At 38.8% G+C, this 27,399-nt stretch overlaps 1 protein-coding gene across 1 annotated transcript in view; it reads right to left on the bottom strand.

Moving 5' to 3' along the window:
- The window catches only part of BTBD2 (BTB domain containing 2), a 68,731-nt gene that overhangs the window by 10,616 nt on the left and 30,716 nt on the right, over positions 1 to 27,399 (bottom strand). The window contains exons 3-5 of the mRNA XM_072601495.1: positions 14,764 to 14,920; positions 1,298 to 1,403; positions 349 to 546 (exon numbers count right to left, since the gene is read on the bottom strand). Of these exons, the coding sequence (XP_072457596.1) occupies positions 349 to 546; positions 1,298 to 1,403; positions 14,764 to 14,920 (461 nt within the window). The remainder of the gene's footprint in view (positions 1 to 348; positions 547 to 1,297; positions 1,404 to 14,763; positions 14,921 to 27,399) is intronic.

Genomic DNA, 27,399 nt, shown 5'->3' with positions numbered 1-27,399 from the left:
ACCCACAAGATCACAGCAGACAGCCTCTGGTCCATGGAGGATTTGTGGAGTGAGGCGGCCAAAACCCACAAGATATGAAAAGGCGCAGTGCTCACTCTGGCAGCAAATGTGCACCTAGAATGGACACATGGGTCCACATGGTTCTGCTTTGGAGGGCAGCCTGTGTCACCTCTGCACTCAGCCCTGGAGGGACTGCCAAGGGATCCGGTGACCTTGAAGGAGCTTGTTTTCATCTCTTTCAGGAATTAACCATTCACTAGGCTCTTGGTTTGGTGCCAATGTTCTCCCAGGTCTTCCTTGTCTTAAAAAAGTTTTTAAATATCCTATGTATCCAGACCAGTGAATTACCTGCAGCAAATTCTTCAATTGTCATCAGAGGGAAACGAATGAGAGAAAGAGCTTTGCCCAGAACTTTCCGCTTGTTTTCTGGAGTCACTGGAAGCTGCTGCCGCTGACACTCTGCTTCTGACCAGCGGACCACTGCATTAAATAAACGAACCTCTCGAATGCCCAGGGTGTCCCGTTCCAACACGGCAACAAGCGTGTCTAAAATAAAAAACGAGAACCATGTCATTGAACCAAGTGAATGCCATTTTCGTATACATTCCAAGTTTTTACTTATTTTTAATTAGTTTTAATTGAAGGAGTTAGTAAAAAATTATGATGGTGTGGAAAAATATAGACTCATGCTCCTAATCTCTGGGAACTAGTAGTCTTGAGGGTTTGTGAGCCAGAAGTCAATTATTGGTCCTAAATCGAGCTTAATTTGGCTTGGGGGTAGTTCTGTGCAGCATTAACTGGACAGTAGAAGCACAGAAGACAACAAGTAAGCAGGGACAGTGTTGCTGCCTCCTTAGGAAGTCATGGGACAATGACAAACTGAGACTTGAGGTAAATCTCGTGCTCTTAGATGGTCACCTCCTGGCCACTGTCCAGATGATCTCAGCACAAGACTTTTGGCTACAGTGCATGAGGGACCTTACTGCGGAGCACCTTTAACTAGGACTAGTTCCCAGAGACTATGAGCATGATTCTCTATCTTCCCACACTGTTACAACTTTTTGACTAAAAATGACTGACAATTTACAAACAAAAGTCTGGACTTTTTTTGTTTTGTTGTAACTGTTGTTTTTTTTACTAGCCGGTAAAACCCCAGGGATACCTGCTTGGGACCACAGGCAGGTTGTGAAAGTAGCCAATAGTACCCTATCTAAAAGTGGTAAGCACTGTGGGCCACAGACATATATTCCACACTGGGTCAGTAATGGGGTAAAGGTGTATCAAGAGCCAACATTACCTAAATCAATGTCTGTGAAACCCTCTGCATTGATGGCATCCGATGTATTTTTATCTATATTCTCCAAACACAGGCTGGCCAGCTGGGGTTCGTCAAAGAGTCTTGCCTAACAAAAACAGTAAGAAGTAAAGTATTGATGTATTAATGTTTTATTGATGCTTCTTGTCCTTAAATCTCAGTGATTTCAGATCCTGCCTTCCCCCATATAGTAAAATTCTCTTGTGACAAAGAAAACCAATTAAGCAAAACACCTGACCCAGGGAGGACAGTGTTCTGACCTAGGAAGCCTCTGCCTCTCTGTCTTGAGGGTGGATCTATGCTTCACTCTTGCCCCTTCAGATTTTTAAGAAACCAATCATTTATAAATGACATAATTGTTCCCTAAGTTCTGGAGTACAAGCTTCTTGCAAATGCCTGACCAATGCATGCAAGCCAAGGGTGAGATGCATAAAGCAGCTTTCAAATTCAGTAGTCAATAATTCAGGAAAAGCAAAATAAGCAAACAGAAATACTCTCACGCCTTGATTGCCATTTTTAGATAAATTACATACTACACTGGGATGTGGGAAATGACAGTAATGCCACCCTGGAGGGATGGCTCCAAAGGAAAGAACCTACATTCCTGGGAATTTGTAGTTTGATTAAATCACGACAGTCAATCTCACACAGTAATTCTTCTAAGTCTGTCGGTAATAATCATGACAAGACGTAGCTTCTGTATTTTGACACATTACAGTTACAGTTCGCAAAACTTTCCTCACGATGACCCCTTTACAGCAGGTGCTCCTTTTTACAGATAAGGAGACTAAAGGGGGACAGTAAATGATGTGGTCCAAGGTCACCGAGTATCAGGACCAAATCAGAAGAGGTCTTTAGGACTTCACATCCAGGGCTCAACCCACAACATCACACGGTTTCTAATCAGCCCAATGGACTCCTGACTAGAGCATAAAAAGGGAATAGCTGGGATAAACTGAAAGGTGCCTGACAGAAGACTAACCTTGGATGGGCAGAGAGTACAAGCAGTCTGTTCCTAACAACATTTCAGAAGTGGAGCAGAAGAGCCAGGCTCGTACCTGGAGTCCCTTGCTCTTCACAAAGATGTGATCAGGTGAAATGGTCTGTAACTTGCTTGTGGTCTTGGTGGGAGGGTAAGGGGAGAGTTAGTGGTGGACACTGATGTGACGGATGTTTGTTGCTAGATAGGTATCTCCTGCTGTCTGATCTATAAAGTGGAATTATTAGATTTTGCCTCCAAGAAGCCCCTCTTTCTCTCCCCTCCTAGTAAAAAGTATAACAAAGTAAATAACTTTAACAAGTGGAAATTAAGGACTTTTTGTTTTGTTTTAAATAATAGGCAAGAGGAGAGAGTCTAATTGAGCATCACCCAAAAGAACAGCAAGTTAACACAAATCCAAATGGGGAAAGTGGAAGAAAAAATTCCATCACAAATGCCTTAAAGACCTATCAGTTAAGCAGCACAGATTCCATATTCCCTTCAACCCTTTTCAAGAGTCTACACGCATTGACCACACATAATATTTGACTGCCAAGAAACCAAAAAAACCAATTCTCTGCAACTTAATCAGAAAACTACTTCACTTCAAAATTAGGGAAAGGACTGCAAAAGAAACCTTAGGCGGTTTTCTGATAATCCCATACTGGCCACTAAAGAGACCTTTCTATAAAAGAGAACTCAGTTCCATGGCTTCACTAGAACATTTTTACAGGTTAAAAGTGTAATGGTTTTGTTTCAAAATCATTTAATTCCACAGCACCAACTTCTAAAGTTTCTCACTCTGTAATAAATAAACTAGGAGGGAGAAGACAGATGGACTCAAGATCCAGGACTGCTGACATTCTAGTCTACGTCCTAAACTACCTTTCAAGTATAACCTTCTGTTTTAAGGTCCTTTGGAGGTCTGACAGTCTAGCATTATCAATCAAAGAATAAGCACTAATTAAGTGCCAAATCCTGTAGTTTTAGATCTCAAGGACTGCACATTTGATTGGAGCACACAAACATTTACATACGTAGGTAGACACACATGTAGACAAATATACAAAGCAGTTTTCTGAGAGATAATATACTGGTAGGTGTGGGGATCAGAAAAGGCTCCATGGAGTAGGTGGCACCTGAGCTGAGTTTTGTTTAAGGGTCAGAGAAGGAGGGCATTCCAGGTGGGAGATACAGCCAGTACAAAGGCTTGTATATGGAGAATAGGACATTGTATGTGAGGGACAGCCCTATTAAATTCAGCATGTGGGTCACAGCTGGCCAAGAGATACTTGGTGGCCTGAGAGATAGTCACATCCAAGTTCAATGTGCCATTATAACGTTCGATGTAACATCAAAAGCTATTTACAAGTATCCTCCAAACAAACATCAAAAGCTATTTAGAAGTATCCTCCAAGAGATCTCACATAAATGTGTAAAAATATCCCTACAGAACTGTATAGCAACAAAGTAGATATTATGTACAAACAAGTCAAGGTGAAACCCACTGCTTTCCATAGGAAGAAGCCTGTCCAGGCCCATGGTCTTTGTTGTTGTGTTTGTCCTATGTTTTCGAAGAAGACCATGACCTCAAAGAAATGATGACATGACTTGCACTTGACTTTGCTTTGAGTGAGAGAGGGCTGTGCAGGTCACCAGCCTCACTTCTCCTCTTGAGCCACCTGGCAGGCCCAAGGTGACTACAACTCTGAAAGGTCCCTCCTCTGGTTTGCTAGAAAACTTCTTGGGAGACCTTAATTTGGGATTTGTTGCCCTACCTGCTCTTGCACCTCCATAGACTGTCATGGACCTAACTCCAACAGCCCAGCAAGAGCAGAACTTACAGACTACAGACACCTGGGCTCCCCCAGAAAGGTAATAACCTGCTAATGGAGGAAGCTAGAGTCCAGTGTCAGAAGGGTACTGTCCTGTGATGTCAGCGGAATGGAGTATTTGCAACATGTGCTTAGTCACTGAGAAAGTGAAGGAGATAACTGAACTTTGGAGTGAATATAACAATTTTTAAAATATAATTCATACTTGGGATCTGATCTTGAACATATTTTATGCATTTAGCTGTTCTGGAGGACAACTAGGTTCTCCCTGAGATCACATCTAAGGTTAATGCAGTCCCAACACAATATTCCAATGATGAAATGGCGTTAGTTACTATTATTCCTATTCCTTTTTTGTTTATAACACAATAAAGTTGTATTTCAAATATCCAAAAAGATATCCTGCAATAATCCAGGCAAAAGGTGATAAGGGTCTGGGCACCTAGATGGGAACTCTACGAGGAGAGAAGATGTTCTGCACAATGCTGTAGAACCCTACCTGGAAGGTTTTCTCCCCCTCCCCCCATCTGTCTAGCTCCCAGCTCCTGACTTCCCTCCAGCCCAGCTTCCATTAGAAGCTTCTGCTGATGCCTTCTGGGGCCAGTGCCTTTCCTCTGCTGATTATCTCCAAACTATCCTGTATATACCCTGTCTGTACATAGTTGCTTGTAAGTTCTCTCCCCCATGAAATCATTAGCTCCTTGAGATCAAGGACCATCTTTTACCTTTCTTTGGCTCTCCACTGTTTAACACAGTGACCAGCATACAGTAAACACTTAATAAACGTTACCTTGCCCCAACTTGAAGAAAGAGAAATTGCAAGATTGGGTAACTGATTGATTAGATACAGAAGTAAAAGTAAGTGAAGAGTCGAGGGTGATCTTAAGTTTTTGGGAAGTTGGGAAGAGGAGTTAGTTTGAGGGCAGAGATAATGATTTCTGTTTTGGATACGCTGAGTCCAAGGTACCTAGTGAAAGAAGCTCAGGAGAGAGATTAGGGGCATCGCAGACAGATCCAGGGGCCATCTATATAGAGAGAAGAATCCATAGGACCTGAAGAGATTTTCAAGTGAGAAAATGTATAAAGAGAAGAAGACCCAGAACAGAACCATCAGGTATGTCCACAGCGGGCATAACATGGATGAAGATTCAGGAAACAAGACTGGGAAGGAGCAGTCAGATAAGTAGAGGAAACAGGGGAGGGCAATATTATGAAAAATCAAAGAGAGAGTAATTATGGCGAGAATTATTCAATAGTGCCAAATGCAATCATGATCTGGCAATTAGGAGATCAACAGTAACTTTAGAGAGAGCAGGTTGGATGATAAGGTTGGAAACTAGACTATAGAGTTAAAAAGAGTGGAAAAGAAATGGAAGAACCCATTACAGATGGCCTTCTCAAGGAAATTAGCCACAAAAGGAATAATGATGACAACGACATAATCCAACCAAGGGCCTTGTTCTTAATCTCCAAGAACCTTTATCTCAACTAGAGAGAGTTATGAAAACTCACCTTAAGCCACTATATCTAGTTGGCCTCAATCCATTCTTTACAGTTTATTCAGTAATGCACTAGACCACCAGGACCTATCCAGTGTGGGCACTTTACCATGGGCCCTGCTATCTCACATGTATCCCTTGCTCCCACATCTTTCCATCTCTTGTTCTCACTCTGGGAATAATGATTAAATCTATTAGAAAAGGTGTTCACACTACTAGGTATATAGCACAAAAGGTTCAAAGATTGAAAGATAGGTCCTATATGTACCAAAATATTTATAGCAATACTTCCTGTAGTAGCAAAGAACTAAAAACAAGGAAGACGACCACTGATTAGGGGAATGGCTATACAAACTGTGATGCATGAATGTTACTGCATTCATGTACTAATTACAAATACAGAAATAAAGAATATAGAGAAAAAATAGAAATATGCGAAGATCTGTATGTAAAAAGAAGCAAAACCAGGAAAACAATGTACATGACTAAAACAATGTCAATGAAAAGAACAAAAGGCCAAAACCTGAATGCTGTTTAATTGTTCTTACTGTGCAGTGATCCTGCATGGCTCCAAAAAAGCGAGTAGAAAAATTTACTTCTCTTCTTTCTTTGTGAAGCTGTGGGAGTAGAATCCTGCATATATTGTCAGGTGCAGTTGATGGGTTGTTAGTTTTGTTGATTTGCTGTTTTATTTAGTGTTTTTTTAAATTTTACAGTTCCAAATTACCTTCCCACCTCTCTCTCTGCCCCAATGAGAAACCAAAATAAACAAAACCCATTACAAATACGTATAGCCAAATAAAAGCCACTCCTCACATCAGTCATGTCATCACCTCTCCATCTGAAGATGAACAGCAGGTTTCATCATGAGTCCTCTGGAACTATGGTTGGCTTCCTGGTACTGATCAGAATTCCTAAGTCTTTTAAAGTTGTCTTTACAGTACTGTTACTGTATAAATTGTTGTACTGCTTCTGCTCTCTTAACTTTGCATCAGTCCCTATAAAGGATCCCAAGTTTTAACAAAAATCCTCCTCTTTTAAAAATTCTTTGTTACAAGAATGATTCTCGGGCAAAGAATGTATTTGGAAATGAAGGTGCTATAAAAACAAAAGACAGTGATAATTTTTTTTAAAGGGAAATCTACCGCCCTACAGTTACAACTCACAATCACTATAACTGGCCTAGACCAAAACTCTGTTCCCTGGCCACTGACTCATTTATATTTATGTATTGTAGCTTTATTTGAACGAAATCTCTTTGCTGTGAACTGTTCCAGCCATTCTAGAAAACAATTTGGAACCCTGTTCAAAAGGATATTAAACCATGCATACCTTTTGACCCAGCTATACCATCACTAGGCTTATACCCCAAAGAAATCAAAGAAAGAAAAGGACCCATAGGTACAAAATTATTTATTAATAGTTTTTTTTTTGTATAAGCAAATAACTGGAAATTAAGGGAATGCCCATCAATCGGGGAATGGTTAAACAAATTATGGTATATGGATATAAATGCTGAAATATTACTATACCCTAAGAAATGATAAAATGGGAAGTTTCAGAAATAACCTAGGAAAGACCTACATGAAAAGATGCAAAGTAAAGTAGGACCAAATGAACAATTTATACATTATGAAGAAAAGCAACTTGAAAAGACTTGAAAACTCCCATCAATATAATGACCAAGCATGATTCTAAAGGACTGATATTGAAGCAAGCTGCCTAGCTACTGACAGAGAAATGAAGGACTGAAGGTGCAGAATAAGACATAGTCAATGTAATTACACTTAACCTTGCATGTTTGTTACAAAGGCTTCATTTTTCCAATGGAGTTATTAGTAAGAGGATAAGGGTTGGGATAAAGAGAAAGGAGGGGAGGAGAGGCTTTATTTTTCTTTTTCCTTCCAATGGGGAGTGAGTGAAGGAGTGCGAGGTGAAGAGAGTAAAAATAAGGAGGTTCCCCAATTGATAAATGGTCAAAGAATATGAACAGGCAATTTACAGAGGAAAAAATTAAAGATATTTATAGTCACATGAAAAAACACTCTAAATCACTTTTGATTAGAGAGATGCAAATTAAAACAACTCTGACGTACCACATCACACCTATCAGATTGGCAAAAATGACAGAACAGGAAGATGATAAATGTTGGAGAGGATGTGGGAGAGTTGGAACACTAATACATTGTTGGTGGAGCTGTGAACTGATTGGGCTACAAAAATACGCATTACCCTTTGACTCAGCAATATTGCTACTAGGACTGTATCGCCAAGAGATCATAAAAATGGAAAAGGGTCCCACATGTATAAAAATATTTATAGCAGCACTCTTTGTGGTGGCCAAAAACTGGAAATCAAGGGGATGCCCATCAATTGGGGAATGGCTGAATAAATTATGGTATATGAATGTAATGGAATACTATTTTGCTATAAGAAATGATGAATAGGAAGACTTCAGAGAGGCCTGGAAAGATTTATATGAACTGATACTCAGTGAAAGGAGCAGAACCAGGAGTACTTTGTGCACAGCAGCAACCACAGCGTGAGAGTTTTTTCTGGTAGACTTGGATCTTCACTGCAATGCAAGGACTTAAAAAAAATTCTCAATGGTCTTCTAAGGCAAAATCCACATCCAGAGAAAGAACTACGGAATTCAATCGCAGAATGTAGCAGATCATTTTTGTGTGTGTGTATTACGTTTTGGTTTGTTATATGATTTCTGCCATTCAATTTAATTCTTCTACACAGCATGACTATAGTGAAAACGTATTTATATAAGAATGTTTGTGTAGAACCTTTATAAAGTTGTATGCTGGCTCGGGGAGGGAAGGGGGGAGGTAGGGAAAAATAATAATCTAAGTTATATGGTAGTGATTGTAGAACACTGAAAATAAAATTAATTAAAAAAAAGAAAAAAGAAAAAGGAGGGAAGAAATAAAGAGGGAAAATAAGGTCATTGAGGCATCATTTCTAAAAATATAGGAACAGAAAGAAGACCTGAAAGAAAAAGAGAAGCAGAATAAACTTTGAAAGCTACAGGTTGATCACATATATATATATATATATATATATATATATATATATATATATATATATATATATATAACAAAACAAGCTTTGAAAATGTGGAAGATATCCATTCTATTTAGGGTCTGTTGGGTTCAAAATGAAAAAAGGTTCATTTCCAACAAACCATTCATAAGTATTTACAAACAAGGATAGCCCAGTAATGGAGTCTCTGGTTTAAAGAGTATAGACATTTTGGTCACTTAATTACAGAATGTTTTCCAAAATGGTCGTAATCATTTTACAGCTCCATCAACGATGTACTGTATTAGTGTCTACTGCTGCCCAACTTCTCCATCACTGACTACTGCCATTTTTTGGTCCTCTTCGCCAGTTCACAGGGTGTGAGGTGAAACCTCAGGTTGCTTGATTTGCATTTCTCTCACTATTAGTGATTTTGAGAATTCTTTCATGTGGTTGTGAACACTTTGCAATTCTTTTGAGAACTCTGGCCACTTATCTCTTGGGGGAATGGTTATAAGTCACCTATGTTTATTTTTTTAAATCTATCTTAGATACCAAACTCTTACTAGAGAGATCTGATACAAAATTTTTTTTCCCCACTCGACTGCTTCCCTTCTTATCCTAGGCACAATTACTTTATCTGTCGAGAAGTTTTTCAGTTTCATGTAATGAGAATTATATGATTTGCTTCTCTTCATCTAATTTTTTTACAGTACGATTTTTTATATTAACATCACTTATCCATTTGGAATGTATTGTGGAATATGGCATAAGGTTTGGGTCTAAGCCTAATTTCTGCCAGACTGCTTTCCCATTTTCAATGGTTTTTATCAAATAAGAAAGTTTTTCCCCTAGGTAATTCATGTTTTCTGCTTTATCAAAATGGATTTTCCACTGAGTTACTGCATTCCATTGTTCAGCCTGTTTCACTGATCTACCTGGCACACCCTTAATCACTGATTCACCTGTAGGCAGGGTGTCACCTGGTTCTCTCCAAAAAGCTCCAGGTCCAGCTCTTCACTGTTACTTCTACCTGATATCCACCTTCACCCTTGTCTTCTGGTGTACACTGAAAAGAAATCTCTAACTGGTCTCTCTGTTGCAGCTCCTGCTGTATTTGTTCATTGCTCCTTCATTTCCGAGGTCTGAGGTGTTCAAAGAAGCAAATAATCTCTTCAGGTCTCATTTTCTTTCTAAGAATGTTTCAAATGCCTCTTTACTGCTGAATGTACATTTTTTTTCATTTACTATTAAGCTGTGATTTGCAGGGTAGGTTATCCAGAGTCGTTTCATAATTTCCATTGCTTTTTTAGAACATATTATTTATTTAATTACTTCTTGTATTTTCTGGTAAGTACAAAATACTCTTGTGTTATTTCAATTTCCTTACCTTTATATTTGAAAGTCTTTCTCCTAATCACTTTCAGAACTTATTGTTTCTGAATTGAATTTCAATTTAACCATCATTTATCCTGCAGTTTGCAGCCTTAGTTTTGTGGGGGGGGGGGTTTCCCTGGAGGCAACTTAAGAATTCTTTGAATTCGTATTACATTTTCTGTGTTCAGAAATTCTGGACAGTTTTCTTTTGTTATTTCTTGCATTATGATGTTCAGGTACTTGATGTGATGTTCTTCTAGGAGACCTAGAATCCCTAGGTTTTCTCCACACATTCTGTCTTCAAGATGAGTATGTTTGCTTTAGATAGAGGGCATATTTTCTTTTAATGTCACTGTTGTAACTGTTGTACTGTTGTTTCCCTTCTTCTAAATTGACCTTCATTTCTGCATATTTACTTTCCTAATTCATTGTTCTTTCTTTTGTTTCTTTAGTGAGACTTGATGTTACTGATTCAAGTTTTTCTATTCTATTATTTTTATTGTTCAAGCCAAAATTTTGCTCTCATAATTTTCATTTTTATTTTAAACCACTCTGAAACAGCATGTTGTACTTTCATGTTCTCAAACTCCAAAGGATCCTCGTCCTGAAGCTTTGGACTGTTCTCCTTTGTTTTGTAGTATATAAATCATATTTGCCTGAACTTGCTAATTAGCTCTGAAGGCCATACTTGCTTGTACTATTTTCCCTTACTGACTTATCTGCTTATCTTCAAGGTCTCTGATTTCTTCTTCCTGAGACCCTTCATAATTCCAGTCTCCTTCCCCCACTGCTCACTTTCTGATTCCCTCCTCACTCATGCTGTTTTCCCTAGGGGCGGTATCTCAAAACACCTCAGTCTCCTTCCATGCTGGGCAATTCACTGTTCACGAGCCTAGGTCTCTGCCCCAAGTGATTTCACGAGCATAGACCTGCCCCAGCTGGATGCTAGGCTCTTTTTCTCAGACTTAGTAGTGTGCCAAAAATGTGCCACCCCCTCCTTCCCACCACATACAGTGTCCTGGTCCTCAGTTCTCTCCAGCCTAGCAGAGTGCTGTGAGTCACGCTGGTGACACTACAGCCAGGGATGACTTTTTTCATTTGGAATTTGGGTCTCTGAGGCTCTACGAAGAAAGGACAGTTGGGATAGGAAGTTGAGCTCTATTTCAAGCTTAGAAATGTCCTGCTCCTTTTCCTCTGTTCCATTGTCCTACAGAAATCTTTGCAGCACAGAACACTGTGGTTGCCCTAGCTACTGAGGCCCCAGTAAACTTCCACAGTCAGGGGCCTGGGTCTCCATGGCACTGGAAAGAGGAGAAGAGACCAGGGTGTGGGACTGGGTTTTGTTGGAAGCCCACAGGTCAGGTCATTGGGTCAGTTAGTATAGCCTTACTGTTGGCAGTGTGGTGGGCAGTAGGGAAGGGGGGGTGCTACATAAGTTCAGAGTAGGCATGTCTACGGGGTTTTGGTTTTTTGTTATGAAATCTTCTTTGGGTTCTAGGTGTCCTAGACTATGGAGATAGTTGTTGCTTTATCTGATCCATAATTTGTTTTGGAAGGGTTTAAGGAATCATGAAAACCAGTGTTGGTCACATGACCAGGAAGTAAACACTTACCTTTTGCTCTCTAACTGGGTCTTCCATAGACTGAACCAGTATGAGTTTCCTGTATATTACAATAAGCATAATTGTAGATACTACCTGAAAGCTTAAGCTGCCCCAAAACACAATCCATCTGCTTTGGCAATGTAGGAAAATGCAACATACTAATACTCTTCATTGGTCTCCTATATATTTTGTGTGTTCTTTTAATCTCTAGAGGCCTATATGGGTAAGGAAAACAGGAGCTTTTAAAACTGAATTTTATTTTTTTCAATTAACAAAAACCTATTTTCTCTCTCTCCCACCTACCCGTCTGTATTGGGGGGAAAAAAAACCAAAACCCTTGGAACAAACCTGCATAGCAAAGCAAAACAAGTGTCTGCATTGGGTCTAACCAAATACACATCTCGTTCTGCACCCTAAGCCTACCATCCATCAGGGAGAAGGTGGGCAGGATGATCCGTCTTCTGTTCTCTGGAATCATGGTGGTCACTACATTGATTAGAGCCCTCAAGTCTTTCAAAATTGTTATTAGTGTTATTCTTATTGTATAAGTTTTTCTCCTGTTTCTACTCAGGATTCAATGAAACACCCCTTTTTATCATTTCTTAGGATATAATGGTATTCCATTAAATTTGCACGCAATAATTTGTTCAGCCATACCCCACATGAAGGGCACTCTCTAGTTTCCAGTTCTTTGCCACTACAAAAAGAGCTGCTATAAACACTTTTGTACGTACGGAGCATTTTCCTCTTTCATTGCTCTTTTTGAGGGATAGCCCTAGTAGAGTCAGTTTAGTGCCGTTGAGACATAGTCTCAAATTGCTTTGTTAGAAAGGCCAGCCTAATTCACAGCTCTGTTGACAGTGCATTAACATACATGGTTTCCTACAGCCATATTACTAAAAATAAACACTAGAAAAAAACAAAGAAGAAAGTTTCCAGTACCAAGACATTTATATTAGCACTTTTTGCAGTAAGAAAGGTTTGGAAACAAAGGAGATGTCCATTTACTGGGGAATGGCTAAACAAATTGTGGTACATGAAGGTAATAGAACTCAAACAGAAATGGATTTCTGTGGGCTGTATTTTGACTTTGAAAACAATAAATTAACATTATCTATGTTGTATTATACTTTATTTTGTTAAACATTTCTCAATTTAATCCAGTTCAGGCTGCGTGATAACTCTGTCTAAAGAAACTATAATTATTATGAATACAGAGAAACATGGAAAGATTTTACATGATTTGATACAGAGTGAATTTAAGCAGATCCAAGAAAACAATATACACAAGGCTACAACAATGTAAATGGAAAGACCACAAAATAATCACAAATTTATGTTGCAAAATTACAAAGAACAAGTATGGCTCCAAAGAAAAAATATGAAAAGACACTCCTATCCCACTCCTTTGGAGTGGCAAGAGGTCCGGTGAGCGTGATATGTTGCATATTTTTCATTCTTTTATTGACTTACTGATCAGTTTTGTTTTTCTCCTCTTGCTTTTAAAAAATATTATTTATTATATGCCATGGCTATCTGAGAGGGGGAAGGGAGAGGAACAGTGGAAGAAATTTTGGTGATATAATACATAAAAGATACCAATAAAAATTTTTTAAAAAACATTTCTTTCATCATACTACCCTAGCTAAAATATCTATGCTCTATTGCCTATCATACATCAAGTGTAAATGTATCTGCCTTTGCTCCAAGGTCCCAAAACCAAAAAAAAGCCAGAGGCTTCTGAAGGTCTGCTCCTTGGAAATTGGTATGGCACAGGTACTTACAATTTCTGGTTAGTCAAGTGCTATAAGGTATTAAGAGAAATGAGCAGGTTTTAATGCGATATTTCAAACTTAATTCCTTGAAATATAATACTGTGAAAGGAATGTAAAGAAGTTTCTCTGAACACGTAGTTCTGAGACCAAGTAATCATGAACATCTGAGACCTTCTTCTTTCAAACAAAGAAGTATAGGTAAGATAAAACGGAAAGAACAATGAACTAAAAGCGGTGAGATTTGGATTCCAGTCCTGACTCTGTTACAGACTCTGCGGGATCCTGAGCAAGTTTCTGAACCTTGTCTATAAAATGAAGGGCAAGACTACGGTGAAGAAATGAGAACTGAAGGAAAGGGAGGTGAGGGACAGGCACTGGGAAAGGAGAAGGAAGACGTGAACTGAAAAAGACGAGAAAAACTGGAGCCAGAAAAGGAGAATGACTCAAGGAGGGTGAGTTAATGTTTTCATTTAACTTCTATTCTTAGTGTTTCCATATTAGAATAAGCAGAAACAATTAATAAAACCAAGCTCTAGGATAATTGCTAGTGTTATACAGTATGCACATTCCAACAGTTCTCAAGTTTGCAGTGAACACATTATAAATAGATGCACCTCATTTATTTTTTGGTGTACCACCTTACCATTCCACATGGTATGTTTTATGTTAAAGATTTCCAGCAAACTTTCTGGTCTTATAGAGCTAATATTTTTTTCCTGTCAACAAAAGTTACTAATCCTCTAAGAAATAGCTGCTGTTCCAGGAATGTAAGAATGTTTTAAAATGAAATGTCCATTTGTTCTATGTTATAACCTCTCTTATATGATATTGGATCCTAATATTCCAATGAAGGGTTTTTCGTATTACAGGGCTCTGTCTCCAAGCAATTATCTCTGTCTAATCCTTAATAAAAGTGCATTTTCAAAAGTATGGTAAAACAGGAAAAATGTTTGTGGAGAGCCCAGACGTTGTATACTACAGAACTAGCAACCTAAAACTGCACCCTTCTGATGCCTGAGAAAGCATTAGACAATGGGCCATTTAGATTCAAAATGGGATAAATGTTTCTAGCTAGTGAACTAGAATTCAATTCCTTCTATTATGTAACCAGGACCTCTTCTAAAGGGTTCTTATGAAGAAGAGTACCATTTTAAATTTTATATCATTTCAGTCATATAATGGTTTCGCCAATGACATCACATGAAAACTACTCCTTCCCTCTGTCTACACAAATGCAAGCTTCCTATTTTGACAAGTAAGAATGCTTACAACTGTTTGCAGTTAAACTGCAAACGGCCACATAATGAAGCTTTCAAATGGCTAAGAATAAAGTATGAATCCAAACATACCTGTGTCAGAAGCATGAAAGCATTATCGGCTCGGAGATTTTTCTTTAGAAATTCCACACAGTGTGCCTCAAGAGCAGGAACAGCATATTTTTTAGCTGTATAAAGTGTGGTCATAACAGTCTCTGGTCCAATCTGAACTTCATCAGAATAAAGAAATCTGAAAGACAAAACAACATAGGTTTAGTGAAAAAAATCTGATTTAACTGAAAAACAAACACTAATGTAACTATTATGTAACAAGGCCTATTCCTCAAGGAAAACCGTGCCTGCCCTCAAAGAGCTTACATTTTTTGTTAGAGGGAGATGTCAAAATATATACAAAGATAAAAGACATATTTTGCAGTAAAGGTGTATCACTGGGAAGGCAGGGGAAGGAAGGCAGCATGAAAGAAACCAGGGATTCCATGAGGTGGGAGAAAGAAGGGAAAGTATTCAGACAATGAAGAAAGTATGCAAAAGTGAGATGCAAATTGTCAGGTACAGGGAAAAACAAATAGGCTATATCCCAGGCTATGATGACTGGATCATAATTCTATGCATTAAATCTAGAAATGTATATTTATGCCAGATTGTAAAGGACTTCCAATGCCAAACAAAGGAGTTTGGATTTTATTCTAGAGGCAACAGGTGACCATTAAAGTTTCTTGAGTAGGGGACTGTCTTGCACAAACCCTATCTTTGGGAAGGTTATTAAGGCAACTCTATCTTCCTCTGTTAGAATGTAAGTTCCTTGAGGGAACAGACTCTCTCACTTTTGTATCTGATTCACCAGAGTGTAAGTTCCTAGAACACAGTAAGCACTTAATACATTCATCTGTAGTGTTGTCCTCAATAAAAATAGTTAAGTGAGGAAAAGGTGGAACAGGTTTAATCAGTTCACAAGTCTTTATAAAATGCTTCCCTTGCCTGAGCCGAACTGCCAAGCATTCAAGCTATGCTTCAGAGAGCGCCACTCCGATGAGCTGGCCACGTTGTTCAAATGCAAAAAAATATGCTTGCCAAAAAGACTATTTTATGGAGAACTCGCATGGGGCAGGCGATCACATGGTGGTCAGAAGAAGAGATACAAGGACACTCTCAAGAACTTTGGATTTGACTGTACAACATGGGAGACACTGGCACAGGACTGCTCAGCATGGCGTGCCCACATCAGAAAGGGTGCTGTGCTCTATGAGCAAAGTAGAATTGAGACAGCACAAAGTAAACATAGGATGATGCACAAATTTGGAGTATCCACCCCAAATAGTCACACAGACTATCTGTACCCAACCTGTGGTAGAGCATTCTGAGCTCATATTGGTCTGATCAGCCTCAGTCGGACCCACTGAAATTTCACTTCATCATGGTGATGTCATTTTGGTCCCCTTCAAGAACAAAGGATAACAACCAACCACGTGCCGGGCACTGTGATAAGTGCTAGGGATAAAAAAGAAAGCCAAACTAGTCCTGGCCCTCATTGAGTTTCCAGTCTGACAGGAGACATGGCTATAGGAGAAATGGCTATGAACAAGATACACAGAGAGTTAATGTAGAGTGGAAGGAAGGCACCAGCAGCTGGGAGGACCAGGAGAGGTTTAAGTTGAAAGCTGCATTAAGCATGTCAAGTCTGTCCTACAGTGAGTTTATGATTTCAACCTGGAGGTTAGGAGAGGGTTGAGGGCTGAGTATATAGATTTTAAAGTCATCTGCACAGAGAAGATAATGGGGAGCTGATGAACACCAAGAGAGTAAATGAGAAGAAGAGCTTCAGGAACAGATATCTAGAGTGACACCCACATTTAGGGATTGTAAGAGATGATTTGAACTTACATTTCCACAGAAAATACGTAATATCTGTAATTCCAGTGATAATCATTTAATATCATTTTTGATTCTCAATAAGGAGTTCTCTGAGTAAACTAAGAGAATACCTCTTCCTATGTCAACAAGGCCAGCTGGGGCTGACTTAAGAGCATTTTTTCCTGCTTACAGCCATTAAGGATGAGACCCTTAATCCGAGACACTATCTGGAATAATGGGATTTTTTCTTAATATTTTATGGACACATACTATGTTATGACATGTTAATGGTAAAGAAAACACAGATATCCTGTAATTTCATTTGATACTTTGTCAACTCTCTGATCTTATTGTATTTACCCTATATTCAATTTAGATACCACCTAGCCTGTTTGCCTCTTGAGGTCAACCTCTTTCAGGTCAATACCCGAAAAACTGTACATCAATTAAAGGAATTCCTTTAAAAGAATTTATGTCATGTCATTCTATTAAGAAAATAACAGCCATGTGGGGTGGGGTTTAGTGAACCCTGGAATGCTGGCCAATGGGAGGCAGGTGAGAAATTTGAATTGAAAGCAGGGCATATAATATAAACCTTGCATTTGTCTGAAGCAAGAGTAGTGGTCCATTAGGAACTACCCATTCATTCATTCAGGAATGAATGTAAAAAATTAATAAAACCTTTCCTGGCTCCACAGTGGATGCTGTCCTTTTTAGAATGAGTAGGTTTCTCATGGTATCAGGACATATCTATATCCTATAGAGAAGATGGAGAACTGGTTAGACCAACAGAAGGAAGATTAGGAGAAAAACAGTGTTACAAAGTCTCTGGACCGTGGAGTAATCAAGGAGGAAAAGATGGTTAACAGTATCAACTATAGAGAAGTTAATAATGAGGAAAAAACCCTTAGCTTTAGTGACTAAGAAACTGCTGCTGATGACCTTCAAAAGAGCAGTTGAAGGGAGGGCAAAGAAAAGAGAGGAAGGGACAGACAAAGGAATGAAGGAACAAATGAACAAAGGAAGGAGAGAGGGAGGGACAAAATTACTAAATGCTCATTTACTATGTATGTTCTAATGGTGGAAGACACACAAAAAGAATTTAAAAAAGAGAGCTGATTGGGGATGGGGACTTCCACAAAATAAAGGCTCCAGGAAGAACTCACCAATGGGAGAAGGGATGCTCCAGGGTAAGAAAGTCACAGGGATAGCAGACTGTTTCTGGACAAGGGGGGCCCCAGGTTCTGAAGGAAGTTCCAGAATGAGCCAAAAGTAGAGGAGGCATATTTTTGAAACCCACAGCTTTGAATCTAGGGCCAAGAAGAGAATGAAGGCAGGTGGGCCTGGAACTCTCCATAAATAGAGGATCCTTAAGAAGCTAAAACGTGAATGGAAGGTGAAGAAGTGGACATAATTAGTGCAAATGATTTTTTCTAGTAGCTTAACTATGAACAGTAGAGAACCAGGACAACAGCTTTAGGGGATCAGCAGGGCTAAATGAAAATGGTTTAGCGAATGCAAGAGACCTAGACATATTTACAGTAGCAGAGAAGCAGCCAGTGTTTAAGGAGAAAGTGAAGATTAGAGAAGATGGGATGATTAATCTGGAAAGGGATGGGATCAAAGGCATAAGTAGAAGGGATGGACTTGGCAAAAAGAAGCAAAGACTGGGAGAGGATAAAGAACAATTCGGAGGTGGAGAGAAAGGGGAAATCACAATAGATGGCATCTAATTTCTCGGCAGAGTATAAGGTGATGTTCCCTGATGAGATAGTACAGGGAAAAGGTTGCATGGCTATCTAAAAAGAGAAGTCAGCATTCTGAACAGCTGCTGTAAAGTTGGCAATGGAGACTGAATCACAGAAGAACAGAAATGCTGTACAGCAGTGAAGGCCCAGCTGATGCTCTATAACAAATTTGCAGGGTGCCCACTCAGCTGAATTGAGTGATTTCCTCTAGTGGCATTAAACAGCACAGGGGTAGGAATAAATAAAGCGTGTGGAGGAAATAATGAAGAGTTGGAATTTGGCAAGGCATAAACAAGAAAAAAGGGCAAGGGACTTGAGAGAAGAGAACGTTATAATAAAGTGTATAATGTTATAAGGTCAAGATTCCAAAGGAAAACAAGGCCAGAATAGGGGATGGACTAGGAGAGCAAAGAAAGTTGGAGTACCTGCACGTCAAAAGGACAAAGAATAGGCTTAGGAGAGAGACAGGACAGATAAATGGGCAAAGGTCAGAGAAAAGAATGTCAGAATGCTAGCTTGTATCGTCCAAACTGTTATGGGTGATTGAAACCAAGAGTCTGACCATCTCTGTGTGCAGCTAAAGTGCACAGAATAACCACATCTGAGGACAAGAAATCAGTTCTCTCTTTTTTTTTATTTAACTTTTAACATTTATTTTCACAAAATTTTGGGTTACAAATTTTCTCCCCTTTTGTCCCCTCCCCCCCCCAAACCCAAGCATTCTAATTGCCCCTGTGACCAATCTTCTCTCTCTTCTATCATCCCTCTCTGCCCTTGTCTCCATCTTCTCTTTTGTCCTGTAGGGCCAGATAGCTTTCTTTACCCCTTAACCTGTATTTCTTATTTCCTAGTGGTAAGAACATTACAGTTGATCCTAACACTTTGAGTTCCAACTTCTTTAGCTCCCTCCCTCTCCACCCCTTCCCTTTGGAAGACAAGCAATTCAATATAGGCCCAATCTGTGTAGTTTTGCAAATGATTTCCATACTAGTTGTGTTGTATAGGACTAACTATATTTCCCTCCATCCTATCCTGTCCCCCATTACTTCTATTCTCTTATGATCCTTTCCCTCCCCATGAGTGTCGACCTTGGATTGCATTCTCCTCCCCATGCCCTCCCCTCTATCCTCCCCCCGACCCTGCTTGTGCCCTTGTCCCCCACTCTCCTGTATTGTGAGATAGGTTTTCCTATCAAAATGAGTGTGCATTTTATTCTTTCCTTTAGTGGAATGTGATGAGAGTAGACCTCATGTTTTTCTCTCGCCTCCCCTCTTTATCCCTCCACTAATGAGTCTTTTGCTTGCCTCTTTTATGAGAGATAATTTGCCCCATTCAATTTCTCCCTTTCTCCTCCCAATATTTCTCTCTCACTGCTTGATTTCATTTTTTTTTTTAAGATATGATCCCATCCTCTTCAATTCACTCTGTGCACTCTGTCTCTATGTATGTGTGCGTGTGTACATGTGTGTGTGTGTACTCCCACCCAGTACCCAGATACTGAAATGTTTCAAGAGTTACAAATATTGTCTTTCCATGTAGGAATGTAAACAGTTCAACTTTAGTAAGTCCCTTATGACTTCTCTTTGCTGTTCACCTTTTCATGGTTCTCTTCATTCTTGTGTTTGAAAGTCAAATTTTCTTTTCAGCTCTGGTCTTTTCATCAAGAAAATTTGAAAATCCTCTATTTCATTGAAAGACCATTTTTTCTCCTGAAGTATTATACTCAGTTTTGCTGGGTAGGTGATTCTTGGTTTTAGTCCTAGTTCCTTTGACTTCTGGAATATCCTATTCCATTCCCTTCGATCCCTTAATGTAGAGGGTGCTAGATCTTGTGTTATCCTGATTGTATTTCCACAATACTTGAATTGTTTCTTTCTAGCTGCTTGCAATATTTTCTCTTTCACCTGGGAGTTCTGGAATTTGGCCACAATGTTCCTAGGAGTTTCTCTTTTTGAATCTCTTTCATGCGGTGTTCTGTGGATTCCTTGAATATTTATTTTGCCCTCTGGTTCTAGAATCTCAGGGCAGTTTTCCTTGATAATTTCATGGAAGATGATGTCTAGGCTCTTCTTTTGATCATGGTTTTCAGGTAGTCCCAGAATTTTTACATTGTCTCTCCTGAATCTATTTTCCAGGTCAGTTGTTTTTCCAATAAGATATTTCACATTATCTTCCATTTTTCCAATCTTCTCGCTATGTTCTGTGATATCTGTCTTTCTCACAAAGTCCTTAGCGTCCATCTGTGCCATTCTAGTTTTGAAAGAACTATTTTCTTCAGTGAGCTTTTGAATCTCCTTTTCCATTTGGCTAATTCTGCTTTTGAAAGCATTCTTCTCCTCATTGGCTTTTTGAACCTCTTTTGCCAATTGAGTTAGGCTAGTTTTCAAGGTGTTAATTTCTTCAACATTTTTTTGGTTCTCCTTTAGCAGGGAGCTGATCTGCTTTTCATGCTTCTCTTTCATCCCTCTCATTTCTCTTCCCAGTTTTTCCTCCACCTCTCTAACTTGATTTTCAAAATTCTTTTTGAGCTCTTCCATGGCCTGAGCCCATTGGGTGGGCTGGGACACAGAAGCCTTGATTTCTGTGTCTTTGCCTGATGGTAAGCATTGTTCTTCCTCATCAGAAAGCAAGGGAGGAAATGTCTGTTCTCCAAGAAAGTAGCTTTCAATAGTTTTATTTCTTTTCCCTTTTCTTGGCATTCTCCCCAGCCAGTGACTTGACCTCTGAATATTCTCCTCACACCCACCTCACCTCCTGGTCCTCCAAGAAATCAGTTCTCTTAAAAAAAAAGTGGCTATGAATAATATCACTGGTATTAAAGAGGTAATGATTAAAGATGATGGGACAGGTCACGTAATGTAAGGAACTACTTAGAATGACAAAATTAATAAAAACACTAATCTTCCACATCTGTGCAACTTACAAAGCCCTGTGATCTCATTTGAGTTACCAAAACCAAAATAAAACAACCTGCAGCATAAGGAGAACAGGTGTAAGCATGATCATTTTACAGACTGTGAGAAACTGAGGCTCAATAATGGGTATCATAACTTTGTATCTTAAGGCTTCAGCTTAAGTACTTGATTCCTCCTGCGAAAGCAAGAGTTCTTAACCTTTTGTGTATCATAGAACCCTTTCTCAGAATGACTTTAAATACATAAAATATGTAAGATTACAAAAGAAGCCAATTATGATGAAATAGTTATATATGTGTATTTATATATATGTGTGTATACATATATATATATATATATATATATAATTTGTATATGTGTGTGTATACATTATCACAAGAGCAGACAACCCTAGATCTACAAGAGACCTTAGCAGTAAGCAATCTAATGAGACCTCCTCATTACACAGCTGAGAAAACTAACTCAGGGAGCTTGACTTGACCAAGGTCACACAGCTAATCTATATGAACCCAAAGTCTCTGATTCCAAAGCCCGTGTATTTTCCTATTCTGAACTCCTCACATATTATTTCCGCTTTTATCCAATTCACTGAAAAAAAAAAAAGATCAACAACACAGGGCCGAGGTCAGACACCTGAGGCGCTCCACTAAAGACCTCTGTCCTCCAAGCTGATGTCACTCCATTAATGATTCTTCTTTGGGCTCAGTCATTCAACCAGTTCTGAATACGCCTAAAGTAGCCCACATTCTGGGCACAAAAACAACGTGTCAGCTTTTGTCAAATGACTTGCTGAAATACAGATATACAGTGCGCATTCCCCTATCCTACCAATCCAAAATAAAACAAATAAGATTTGTCTGGCATGACCTGTTCTTGGAGGCAGTACAGTATACGAGTTCTGTTGGATCTGGGATCAGAGGAGTATCTATCTAGTTCAAATCTTTCTTACTAGCTATACTTCCTAGTCGTGTGACACTAAACAATTTCACTTCCCATCCAATGTAAAGCAGGGATAATAATGGCACCCATCTTACAGGTCTGTTGTGAGGAACAAATGAAATAATACATGTAAAGTACTATGTGCACCTTATAGAAATGTCAGCTGCTGTTATTATCATTGCTGTTATACACTGGCTCTTCTTATTACTTCTTTTTTTAAATGTTCACAATAATTCAACTGATTTGTGAGCACTCCCTCTAATTATGCAGATCATACGCAACCGTGCGTGCCAATCCTATTCCACTCTTGTCTATGTCTTCTCCTAAATTTGCCATGGCAGAGGAGGGACAACCTGGGAGCCTTCACAGCATTCTCTTGACATCACCAGTGTATCCATGGAGCACATGGGCTCTCAATTATCCTTTGCTCTCACCAAGTGATACTTCATCTTCTTTGATCATACGTTTCTTTGATGACATCTTTTATAAAACTTCAGCAATGATTTCTTGTTTGTCATGTGACTATTCAAGCCTAACAATGCCCCCTGGATGATCTTCAACTTTGATTCCTCAAAGATTACTGTATTCTATGACTTGCAGCCATCCATCAATGGACTATTAATTTTTAAAAGATAAGCTATTTTGTTTTAATCTAAAAAACAAAGAAAAATGCTCATAAACCATCTCCATAATGTATTCTAAAATTCTGCCAAAAGTTGACATCAACTTCTTACCTTATCAACTTATTACCACCTTAGAGCTGAGGGGGTCTACCCTCTTTCCTTTAGTGAAAACTGGGACATTTCCCAGTATTCTGGTATTTTTGCTGCTCTCCACAATTTTTCAAAGATCACCATCACTGACTCAGCAATCACATTTACCAATTCTTTCAGGATCCTGTATCTGAGGATATCATAACAAACTCACTAAGTAACCCCTAGCTGCTGATATACATACCCTATTGCTTATCCTTGACTTGTATTCCTTTACACCCACCCACCTCAAGTCTACCACCTTTCCCCTCTAATGTTGCCCTTTGGAATTCCTGCTCCATAATTAACAAACTTCTTTTCACATTAAATCTCTTTCTTTCTCAAACCTTCCACATCCTGGCCCTTATTGAAACACAGTTCCCTCCCAAAGAAACTCTGCCTCCATCCTCTTTCTAGTAGAGGCTACACTTTTGCTAACACCTCCCAACTTACTGTTTGTGAGAGGGAAAATCATAACACTTCTTGCTCCCAGCTGCCAGTTCCAGATCCCTCCTCTATCACTTTAACTAAACAACTCTTCTCCTTTGAGGTTCACATTATCCAAATTTCTCAGCCAATCCAAATCCTGGTGGCTGTTTTCTATACATCACCCTCCCCTCTACCTCTAGAACATTCTTCTTTCCTCAAGAAATTCAGCGCCTGACTTATAATCTTCCTTTGACTCCAATCTTCACATTCATACCAGAATACTTTAATATACGTACATATCCCCTGAAATATATGAACATCCCAGTTCTTCAATCTATTCCAATCCCATGAATCTACTCCACTTTCCATCACCCGTAAAGTGTTTCCACTTCCATGGTCATGAATTTCAAAATTACTTTATCTTATCATAATTTTTTTATCATCCCCTCCCCCCCACCTCCTGGCCTCGACTTCTAGCCTAGTTCTTTGTTCCCATCAAGACCTCTATTCTCTCTGTTGCTCAGCTCTTTCTATCACCTCAGCACTGATTACAGCCTCCTCTCCCTTCCCTTCTGGTTTTCCTTGGTGAACTAGCTGAAATCCAAGAATAATATACAAAACAAGTACCCAAAAATAAACAAACAAAAACAGGAACATACCTCTAAAATAAAGCTGGATACTGAGTAACCAGTCTTGGTCCCAGAGAAGAAATTAGAAAATATCCTCCTCTCCTTCCACAGTCTGTAGTTCTGCAAGTTTTCTTTTAAAATTTATGAAATGCACACATGACCAGCCATACACAACTAGTATTTCTTTTTTTTTATTGACACTGTAATTTTTGCTAGATTCCATAATATCTTCAGACTAATAACAACTGTGCTGAAATGGTCCATTCTTCCAGTAATAATGAGTAATTTCACATTCTTCTACTGCTTTAAAATTTGCAAAATATTTTCCTCAAGAAGTAGATCAAAAAAGTATTATCCCCATTTTACAAATAGGAAAACAGACTCTCAGAAGTGATTCCAAAGTCTCATAACCAGGACCAGAGTACTAGTCATATGGACTAAACCCACGTCTCCTGATTCCAAAGCCCAATGCTTATCTATTATATTATGTTCACTTTTGGCCTTTTCAATGCTAACATACAGGAAGTAGCCACAACCAAGGACCAACACAGTACGTCGATCTCCCTCCCAAAAATATCACCAACTCACATGAGCAATCTGAATTTGAAAAGGCATTTATGGGAGATTCGAAGCCACAATTAAGTGGTTCTTATGTTATCAGCATGGCAATGGTTCTAACACCACACTGTAACTTTTCTTCACATCTTTCCTCATATGTTTCTTATTGTGGCATTTATAACGAACATCTGCAGCTGCTCAAGCATGTTCCATGTAATTTTTGCAAGCACTACAAAAATCTTTCACTAAGGGGAGAAATGTCACCCATGACTAAATCAGCTTCCCTTTCACTGTGGCTAATGTTTTCCCTTGGACTTTCCATGTCTTGGGCACCAGAGAATACAGGCAAGTGTGGAGCTAATAGCTTCAGCCTTACTTCTCACAAAGAACTTCTGTTGGAGGTTGCACTGGCGTAAGTGACAAGACATTTAAAAGGGCAATGCAAGCACTTTGCGATACTATGCCAGTCTTATTCTTACTGAAATACCTGCAGTCTGATCTGGATCATGAACTTTTGTACTCATTCACTCATCCTGAATGGGACTCCCAGAGGCATGGCTACAATTTCCAGGAAAAGAGAAGGGCAGTGACCAGCCCATGAGTTATCTAGTACAGACTTTGCTTAGGTAGCTAGAGAGGCAGAGATCACAAGTACAACCAAACAGTAAGAAAATTATTACAGAAGCTAGGGGAAACCTAACTTATCAGTTTATCATCTTTAAGAGTGAAAACTATTGAAAGGCTATCCTCTACCAGTATTACTTTTGAATGTCTTAGTCTCTTTGTGCGGGAGGGGAGGAGGGAAGGAAGGGAAAATGAAGGAGAGAAGAAGAGAAAGAGAGAAAGATGAGGATTACCAGGAGAGACAAGAGTGCCACCACTCTGGACCTTAAAGTCAACACTGTTCCTTTTATTTTCATCACACATAAAAGTTCTATTTAAAATATATGACTATTTCTTTGGTCATGTTGAGAAAGAAAAGAGATTAGGATAGTGCAAAATGCAAAAGTGAAAGTGAGCCAAGTAGTCTAGGGGAAATAATTCAAATCCCTTATACAGAAACACAGGAAAGACAACTAGGGTCAGCAAAAGACAGAGAATTCTCAGCTGGCAATGAGTCAAAACTAGGACTAGTAGGTCCTGCTTGATCCTACGCAGTAGCTCACTCCTAGAGTCACCTGGTGATTTGCACAGATACAGCACCCCCCAACTTCTCAAACTAAATCCCACAGGTGGAGAGGAGGGTGACTGATATACTATAATTAAGCACTAAAAACAAAATATAATCAAATATTTTTAAGTGACTGCAATGGCAAACTCCAAGATGTTAGGGAATAGCAAGGGGGGGGGGGGGCTGATCTTAAAAAATTAACAAGTAGCTGATTGTTATTACTGCTTCCACAAAATTTCTTAAGATCTAGATAATATTTAAAATAAGCCACTATTCAGATTTTAAAATGTATTTGCGTGTGAAATCTGTGCTAAGCACTTTTGGTGGAGTTGTGAACTGATCCAACTGTTCTGGAAAGCAATCTGGAACTATGCCCAAAGGGCAATCAAACTGTGCATACCCTTTAATCCAGCAATACCACTGCTGGGTCCAAAACCTCCCCAAAAATTTTTTTAAAGAAAAAGGAAAAGGACCTATTTGTACCAAAATATTTATAGTAGTTCTTTTTGTGGTGGCAAAGAACTGGAAATTGAGGGGATGGTATATGATTGTGATGGACTACTATTGTGCTATAAGAAATGATGAATAGGATGATTTCAGAAAAACCTGAAACGACTTATGTGAACGGATGCAAAGTGAGGTGAGCAGAACCAGCAACAGCAATACTGTACAATGGAGAACTGTGAATCACTTGGATATTTTCAGCAACACACTCATCCAAGATAATCTGAAAGGACTCATGATGAGAAAGAACTGAGGTTGTCTGAATACATATTCAATCATTACTATTTTCCACCTTATTTTTTGAGTCTTCTCGTACAAAATGAATATGGAAGTATTTTACATGATTACACATGTACAACCTATATCAGATTGCTTAACATCTCGGAGGGGAGAGGGACAGAATTTGGAACTCAAACCTTAAAAAATAAACAAACCAATGTTAAAAACTGTTTTAGCATGTAACTGGGGAAAAAATTATTTAGAAAAAATTTGAGTTATGGAACAGGAGAGATGTAATGGTACACAGATACAATCCTGGCCTTTATGGCATTAACTGCAGCAAAAGGCTGTACAATCTTGTTACTAATTGAAATATAAGTAAACAATCATGACTTTGCATAAACCCACCTTAGAAAAATAAAATCTCCTTGAAAAATTAACCCTGATAGAAAGCTTTTTGAATTGCTTTCATATGTATTTTGACTTCTCAAGCCTACATCTCAAGTTTTCCCTTCTAAAGAAGGCGTCAAATGTAATTTTTTCAAAAATCCACAAATTAAAGAACCTCAAAACAAGCACAAAAAGAAAAACAGAAAATAAAAAGGTATAGAACTGATAAAACAAAGGACTTTAAAAAAAACCTAATAAACCACTATCTAAAGAGGATCATAAAACAGAAAAATCAAAAAAAGACGTAGAATTATCCAAAACTACTGCATATTTACATGTCACAAAGGAAATAATGACTGCACATTTTTTAATTTCAAAGAATCTTAAACAACTTAATCTCTGAAAGAGAAATTAACAAGTCAGAGATGAACTAAACACTAAAGGGTGAGGGGGAAAAGAACTGGTCCAGGTGTCTCAATGAACTGTATCAAACGCTTGATGCTGACACTACAAATGATAATAATCAATAGCATTTATATGCTGCTTTATGATTTGCAAAACTCCTGACAAATATCATTTTATTCCCAAACAATCCTGGGAGGG

Source organism: Notamacropus eugenii, chromosome 4 (genome assembly GCF_028372415.1).
Source record: "Notamacropus eugenii isolate mMacEug1 chromosome 4, mMacEug1.pri_v2, whole genome shotgun sequence".
NCBI lineage: Eukaryota > Metazoa > Chordata > Mammalia > Diprotodontia > Macropodidae > Notamacropus > Notamacropus eugenii.
Note: the sequence above shows the minus strand (reverse complement) of the source record. Positions and strands in the feature narration are given on the sequence as shown.